Here is an 8,584-nt window from a genome sequence, read left to right on the forward strand (position 1 = left end):
TATTCTGGCAGCGGGAGAAGATTGGGTTGTCCAAAGCTTGATTGATATGACGGTAAAGGATGGCAAATATGGGTTGGGGTATGGTTACCTAAGGACCTAATATTTGATCATTTTGGAGTCAAAGTCAGAAAAGGGATCAAAGGAGTAATCAAGCAAGCCTCCTCACAAATCACTCTTCTTGAATGTGAGTATATTGAGGGAAAATTGGAAACAAGGCCAAATTCTAAGTTTGTGATCTCATAGAACAACAAGAGAGATTAAACCCGGAGCTTAAGGAGATGACGGTAACACTTGAAAGCAGGGATGCTGAGATTGCAAGATTGAATGCTCAGATGCTACAGGCGCAAAGTGAGGGACCTGGTATGGGCAAGATTTCTACTTTGCAGGTCCAAAATGAGAGCTTGAATGCTGAAGTCAATACTCTTACTCAACAATTGCTTCAAGCTCATGCTGATGAAAATGTCCGAATGGCCCTCCTTCTCCAATCCTTGGTTCCCAAACCTCCTCCTACTTAATCTCCCCAAATCGTTCGAACTACCTAAACCTATATTTTTGTCCAGTGGCAGTCTTCGCGGTTCTTATTGTAGTTTATTAACTATGTTTTGTAATGTTATTCTCTAATTAATGAAGTATTTGCCTTGTCTCTACTGGTCTGTACTTGTTTTATGCTATTTCTCTCATGCTTCGTGTCTGCCCTAGAGGCCATGGATTCTTTCATAATTACTTAAATTTTGCTTGGTTTATTATGATATATTTTTATGATGCCAAAATGGGGAAGTTATGTGTTCATGTTATGTCTTCATGATATGTCTCGAAGATATGTGATAGGGGGAACTGTATGACAAAGGGAATGTATGAGGGACTTGATCATACTGATAGGGGGAATGTAGTTGTGTTCATGGTATGTCTCGAAGCTATGTGACATGGGGACCAACTACCTATTTGCAGAAATATGAACACAATCCACATGGTTTGTCATCATCAAAAAAGGAAAAAATGTTATATTTAAGTTTTGATGTATTAACAAACCATAGGACCTGGTAGAGGGGCCTAGTCCCATGAGTAACGTTTGTCTAGAAGAAAAAATGACTTATGAAGGACCTAGTAGCAGAAATATGACTTACAGGTTTGCATATTTTGTCATCATCAAAAAGAGGAAAAATGTTATATTCAGGTTTTGATGTATTAACAAACCATAGGACTTGGTCCCATGAGTAACGTTTGTTCGGAACAAGAAAGTGGACTATAGTTGTAAAGATGAAAAAGCTGCAGAGGTAGGTGGGCAAATCAGAAGAGACTACAAACCATGGGACCTGATCGGGGGACCTGGTCGACCTGGTCCCATGAATGATGTGACCAGCTATAAAAGTTGCCACCACCTGCTGTAGTTGGTGGGCAGCAGCTGAAGAACAGAGACATCCAACCAATCAAAAGGTACTAGGTTGTTTCGTCCATATGCTAAATACTATCTTTGGGACATGAAACAACTTAGTTTTCACACATCACATTTACAAGGCAAAAGGAAAAAAGAGTGTATGCTGAAAAGAAAAAGCACTTCCTCAAAGCAGCACGGGACTTGATCGAGCTACTATTGATTAGGTTGTTACTTTATTGTAATGTTGAGTCTTGTCAGCTAAATATTGTAAAATCAGTTCTTATCATATAAAGAAATATTGATTATTTCTCTTTATATTAAGAAATATTGATTATTTCTCTTTATATTGTGTCATTGTGACTTCTTTGCTAGAGTTATCATTGAAGTGGTTAGAGAAGTCTACATTAACCTAGGAGTGGTTGTGTAGTGGGCAATAGTCTTATTGCTTAGTTTCGGAGTCATTGCTAGAGTTAGCCTTGATCGGAGTGTTGAAATTCTACGTCAACTAGAGTGAGTTGGGGTAGTGGGCAATAGTCATATTGCTTAGGTTCGAAGTCTTGTGATAGGGTGTTGCAAGCATAGTGGTGAAGAGGATTTGTATCTAGTTACATAGGTTGTAATAGATCACTTTGCTCTTGCATCTAGTGAAGATTGGTTGGAAATCATGTTGGAAAGGTCGTAGTTGTTTCTCCCTTGAGAAATGAGTTTTCCACGTAAAACTCTCGTCTTGTTCATTACTTGCATTAGTTGTTCGTTTCTTGAGCATTCTGTTAACTGGTTGTGTCAAGGGACCTGGTCCCCTGACTCGTGTGGTGGACGCATATATTCTATCACATAGCTTCAGGTGTTGTTAATGGTGCTTCAATCTTCCCTTTTATCTTATCATTTTATTTTCTAATATGAAGATCTAATATTATATTTGAAAATGATGGAGGTAAGAAGGAAAGAGATCGAACGTCTCATTGATAATATGCAATCGAAACTAGCTAGTTGGAAAACTAAATTTCTCACCATAGTTGAAAGAACCACTTTAACCAAATCTTCCCTAAATAGACAAGGATGGAACTAATTTTAATAGGCATGAAATGCCACTTATAGGATCGACTTAGTTAGAAACCAAGACACTAGTAGTATTTCAGGCCAACTTATATGGATACATATTATATATAAATAAAATGCCCCTTTTTAACCCAAAAAAAGAAAAGAGATTGAACTTCTCTCTTTTGTGTGGCATACAAGTGAAATCTTACTTTTATCGTTTTTATTTTGCTTATGAGCCACATAAAAGCCTAAACTCCTTCAGTCATATGTAATAAAATTCATTGATGTATGTGACCTACCAACTTTTATGTAAATTTTGTAATTTCATATACATATTTTTGTTACTTCAACGGGTCCGAGTTATTATAAAGTAGGTAAATTCTTAAGAATAAATAAATTAAGGTACAATAAGCTAGCGTTTGACTATAGATCATTTAGTTGAAATTCGAAAAGATGCATTTTTTGAAGTTGTGTTGAAAAATTATTTTTGAAATTTGAAGTTGTGTGTGGATAAACATTTAGTGGGCGTTTGGCCCCAAGTAGTTTTTGGGAAAAACTTGAAAAATATTTGGAAACTTGTGTTTGTCCATACAATTTACCCTTAGCAAATATATTTTGCAAAGTCCCAAGTTCCCAAGCTCTAAAAAAAACTAGAACTTGGAAAGTTTTAAAAAATTAAAAATAACTCCAAACTTTTATATTTTATTAAAACACCAATTGTTTATTAATTTCAACTAAATATTTATCTACCAACTTACTCCATTAATATGATCAACCAAGATTTTATAAAAGAATAGTTTGGTATTACCTCCTCCAGAAAAGAATAATTCGATTGACATGATTTGAAAAAAAGAATAATTTGTTTTTAATTCGATTAATGTATTGCTCTTGCCTATATGTTATTTTGTTGTTGTTGATTGTTATCAATTATGTTATAAGGTTTTTTTTAATGGAACATGTTCATTATAAAATGATAACACAAACTTATGAGTATTTTTAATAATTTTTAAAACTTTTAAGTACAAAATAATATTTTTTGGAATTTTACAAAAATTTAGGAAAATGTGTGGCCAGACGCATGATGAAACTTCTCCAAAATTTCTCCCAACAATATTTGGAAACTTGGGTCCAAACAACACCTTAATTACTCGAAAAAATTTTGAAATTTTATGAGTAAAAGTGAAATTTCATCCAAAATTTGTCCTTGATAAATTTTTAAAAATTGATCAAATTTGATGAACAAACAATATTTTTAATTTTTTAAAAACTACTGTCAAAACCTATGGACAGAAGCTAAAACTACAAATCTATTCTTGCACATTTTCATGACACTCAAAAATGGTTTCTACACCTTGTTTTCACACTAAAAGAAACAAGGTATTGCTACACCTTGTTTTCACCTTTTTTTTTTGGTCACTGTAGTCTCTAGTTGAGAGACTGGATTTATTACATCAGAAACAAACAAATGCAGTTAACAGAAGTGAACAAATGAAATGCAAATTACATACAGAAGATATGCAGTTTAATTACAAAAATATTTTTATAGACACATGTATCATACGCTTTCGGATCATTCACGAATTCCTTCCTGGTACACAGATTACAAAAATACAATTAAGTGTATTTTGGCACTTCTCCAGACTCCTCCTATATATGCCAATATCTCTCTGTAACAATTGCACCAAAAAGAATCAATCTCACAGACGATTTCCCCGAGAAGTCTTCTGCAATTGCTATTCGAATCCTCTTTGTTGATTATTAGTTCTTCTTCATCAATCTTCGTGTACCAAATCTCAGGATGAGTGATTCTAATTTAGGCGCAGCATCGGGGGCAGGTGCACCAGAAGAACCAGTCCCAGTGGTTGGAGCAATTTCTATACCTGGGAAAAGGAGTTCAATGGAAGATGCGATTTCTGTTTGGCCAAACCTTTGCTCCCCTTATCTCAATCAACATCGCCCCATTGATTTCTTTGCTGTTTACGATGGACTTGGTGGACCTCATGTAAAAATAAATAAATCTATCCCTAGCTACCATTCTACTTTCATTTGATAATTAGTAATTTATAAAGTTAAATCAATCCATTTTAAGCTAGAAAAAAAATAATGGTTACGAAACGAAAATTAATTATTGATGCAGGTATCTGGATTGTGTAGAGATAGAATGTACCTTGTACTACTAGAAGAGCTGATGATGACGAAGACGATCATATGCAGCAGCAGCAGCAACGAGAACATGTCCCGGAGGACAAGAGCACAATTGGAAGCGCATAGGGTTAAGGAGATGTGGAAAAGGGTGTTGAAGAGATGCTTTGAGAGGATTGATGAGATGGCTTTTGTTACCTGCTATGAGTGTGGTATAGGTATCCCTTGCGGCTGTCCACCGCAGCACTTGGGACTCGGGGGATCCACAGCCGTGTTGGCAATTCTTACAAAGGAAATTATTATTGTTGCTAATTGTGGTGATGCACGTGCTGTTCTTAGCCGTGGTGGGAGGGTCATGCCTCTATCTATTGATCACAAGGTATCTTTTTATAATCCTTTATAAATTTATTGGAAAAATAGGCACCAGCAATTTTATGTCTATCTTTTTTCTAAATTTATTTTAGTTTTATAAATTTTTTTACAAGAGATTTTTATTTTTCTAGGTAAAAGATCTTTATTTTTATACAAAGAAAATTTAAAATGTCATCTTTTTATTTAATTTATAAATGATCCTAAGATATCAATTTTTATATATATATATATATATATTTTGATAGAATCCATCCACCTAGGCTTGCACCTCCCCTGGTGGTGGATGGACCCAGACCCCTACCTTGTGTCTTGTGTATTATTTAAGCAAAAGAATACAAGAGGGAGATCAAATCTTACCTCTAATTATAAGGGAATGCAAAGGGGAGGGAAGCAATACGCGACAATTTAAAGGTAGCTAAGATACACAAAAGAGGCTACCATTTATATGAGATGGCCGAGGCCCTTGTACCTTCAATTTCTAGAAAACTAAACTACACCTTCCTGAACCATACCAGGAATAATCAGGGAGGATCAAAAGTCCAACATGAGTACTGTTTTTTCACCCTTCCCCTAAAATATTAGCCAGTTATAATTAACTTGTTCATGCGTAATGGGCCTCTTGCCTCTAAAGGGAGTTCATTTTCATCAAGAAATATTTTTTACTCCTATATATATTGTGAAAAAAATATCAAGTATTTTCTTAAATTAAAAATCTACAAATCTCATCAATTCGAATCTAGGTCAAGTAGAACCACTTAAAATAGTAAAATACTTCATATCAAAACATATGTGATTTTAACTCATCTTGGTTCTCTTAAGTACTCATCAATCAAAGCAAAAATGCAAATTAAGACGTTATAACAATGAAATAGGAAAAAAAATAAAAACTGCACATCGTTTTAACTCCTTCCTTTCTCCGCACTGGTTCATTAAATAACACTCGTATGTCTGAGGTCATGTATGACATTATATCAATGACATTAAGTATTAGTCATAAGTCGAGTCAGAATGCATGTTCATGTATAAGATTAACATGTGCATTAGTACTGAATATTATTGTAACTATTGTTCAATTATACAAGTGTAACTAAGCAAAGTAAGCTATGGGATTGAGTTTTTTTTACTGCATTGATAGTTGAACATGGCAGGTTCATGATTTACTGTTTGTATTCTCTACTGATAAAGTACCAAATTTAGCTATGGGAATATTCTATTATTTTGCTTCAGCGTTGACATCTGAAAATATCGTGTCGAAGAAAATGATTTTCCTCGTTAAAAATAACTTCACTTTTCATTACAGCCCGACAGACCAGAGGAACGTGCTAGAATAGAGGCATGGGGAGGCCGGGTTGATTTTGACGATTGTGCACGAGTTGAAGGCATACTTTCAATGTCTAGGGCAATAGGTAACTTATTTTCCTTTTGCAGTAATTAACCTGTTTCTCTATGCAATTACATTATCAATTGAAACAATACTTGTGTCCATATAATCAATGCTTAATCTCGTTTCGCTAAATGTCTGCTTCAGTAAAAGGAAATTAGCATCAAAACTATAAATTTTTAGGCGATGTAATTAACCATCATTTGTTTTAGGTTATGCAATAGAGACAATCAGGGTTTAAATTATCTAGGGCTTTATGTTGGAATGTGCATGTAGGATATATGTGTTGTATGCCCGTTCATTCAATGCCTGCTTATCATTAAGACGACAATTAAAAGTAGTAACACACAATAGAGTAAATTGGTTGGATATCTTTTGAGTTGATCAATGGCTTTCCAATAGGGTTAGTGATGGTTCAGGAAGAGAACTTATGTTGTCCTAAATGAATTTATACATACCATGCCACTTTCTTTGATGCTAGATTGTTAATATTGTAACCATGACTTTATGCAAAATGGATTGTTTGTAGAATACATAAAATTTGCAGATTCAATTGCTTTGTAAATACTTGAAGGGTTCCATTTTATGTTACTATCCTTGTAACAATTGAAGATTAACCAAGATATCATAACGTTGATGACATTCAATTATATAGTTTGTTTGTAGTGAAGTTGTATGGTTTTATGTGCTTGTTAATTTTGAAATATATGTACTTCTTAGGGCACTTTTGCTTAGTCACTTTTTTTTTTTATAGAAATTTAAATACTAGTATTGAACATTCCTTCTTTTATTTTGCATTGCAAACAGGAGTCAAGTATTTAAAGAAATATATCATATCTGAGCCTGAATTTACCTTCACAAAAAGGGATCTACAAGATGAGTGTTTGATTATTGCGAGTGATGGCTTGTGGGACGTTGTACCAAATGAAATGGCATGTCAGGTGGCTAGAGAATGTCTTCAACAAGAAAATCCAAGTGCTGAAAATGATGGGTTGAGGCCTTGGGTTGAAAATGATGGCAGAGGAGAAGTATTTTCTTCCCCAAGTGCTGCTGCAGCAGCTCTACTTACTCGCCTTGCTATAGCACGGGGTAGCCAAGATAACATCAGTGTCATTGTGGTTGATTTGAAAATAGATTATATTCAGCTTTAGTTTCAGGAGAAAGTAACTTCTTCAATTGAACATATTCGATAGTTACCAAAGGGAATTTCCCATTTGGAGATGCTTCATTAAACTTTGCTTAAAAGTTTTTCTCAAGCTTAAAGATAGACATTGGTACTGCTTAAATGACTTCAATTTGGTTTTTCTGTAATGTTACTTTTAGCAACTTGTCTTCTAGGCGATAATTGATCTGATAGATAAAGTCAATGTTTTTGTCATCTTTATTTAATTTTTGATCCTAGCCTTGCTTTTTTTTAATTGATAATTCCACCTCAATATAATTGATATTTTTTTTTTCGGCCAAGAAAATTATTCAGGTGAGAGAACCTGAGAGAGTATATTATATCTTAGAAGTGCAAAAGAGTGGGGCCAAACCTTACCTCTAAGATAAAAAAACAGGTTGTATGGCTCAACCTGTTATACAAAGAGCAAAAAGCGGTTCTATACTGGAGAGAATATCCTGCATTTATTTCTCTCAACCTCTTGTCTATGCCAAAATATAAGTGATTAACTAACATAGAAGTTAGCTTTGTCGTATCTTAATCTAAAACTTGGGAGTTGAGATTTGTCCAAATGAAAAACTCCTTTAACTTCCTTAGGCATGCTATGGAAAGACTGATAGGACTCAGAAGCTCTCTCTGATGCTTGTTTTGTCATAAAATCCACCATTTGATTTGCTTTTCTAAAACAATGAGAAACATGAGAAGTAGTCTGATTTAACATATGTAGAGTAGCATCTATAATGGTTTTAAGCTTCAAGTTCTTGGTAGACTCATTTTTCAGCATATCTGTGATGATTTTTGAATCCAACTCGAGCCATAGCTAAGTGAATCCATTTAGTATGCAGCAATTAACTCTGTACATAGCAACAAGTGCTTCAACTTCATTATTACTATAGCACTGGGCAGGAATTGAGAATGCAAAGACAAGATCCCCATGTTCATTTCGCATGACTCCACTTATCTCTGCTTTGCCTGTGTCATGAATATAGCTTCTATCAGTATTAATTTTAATTGTGTCCTTTGTTGGTTTCTCCCAGATCACTTGCCTCCATCTAGCGATGGGTTTGAGTTGCGCAGCTACTTTACAAATTTTGACAAAGAAATTTTAATT

The 8,584-nt window shown here is 34.5% G+C and overlaps 1 protein-coding gene across 1 annotated transcript; it reads left to right on the forward strand.

The window, feature by feature from the left end:
• The first annotated feature begins 278 nt into the window (after nt 1-278).
• LOC129894603 (probable protein phosphatase 2C 75) lies at nt 279-7,462 on the forward strand. Its single transcript, XM_055970296.1, has 5 exons — nt 279-491; nt 4,179-4,418; nt 4,554-4,937; nt 6,231-6,336; nt 7,119-7,462. The coding sequence occupies exons 1-5, from the start codon at nt 279-281 to the stop codon at nt 7,460-7,462; spliced, it is 1,287 nt and encodes a 428-aa protein (XP_055826271.1).
• The last annotated feature ends 1,122 nt before the right edge of the window (nt 7,463-8,584 follow it).

This window comes from Solanum dulcamara, chromosome 7 (assembly GCF_947179165.1).
Source record: "Solanum dulcamara chromosome 7, daSolDulc1.2, whole genome shotgun sequence".
Classification (NCBI taxonomy): domain Eukaryota; kingdom Viridiplantae; phylum Streptophyta; class Magnoliopsida; order Solanales; family Solanaceae; genus Solanum; species Solanum dulcamara.

What these genes read in the sequence shown, in the direction of transcription:
- LOC129894603 (XM_055970296.1), top strand. Translation starts at nt 279, where the DNA reads ATGACGGTAACACTTGAAAGCAGGGATGCTGAGATTGCAAGATTGAAT. An exon ending in CCCTCCTTCTCCAATCCTTG is followed by an intron (nt 492 to 4,178) that starts GTTCCCAAACCT and finishes GTTGATTATTAG; the next exon opens with TTCTTCTTCATCAATCTTCG. An exon ending in TTCAATGTCTAGGGCAATAG is followed by an intron (nt 6,337 to 7,118) that starts GTAACTTATTTT and finishes CATTGCAAACAG; the next exon opens with GAGTCAAGTATTTAAAGAAA.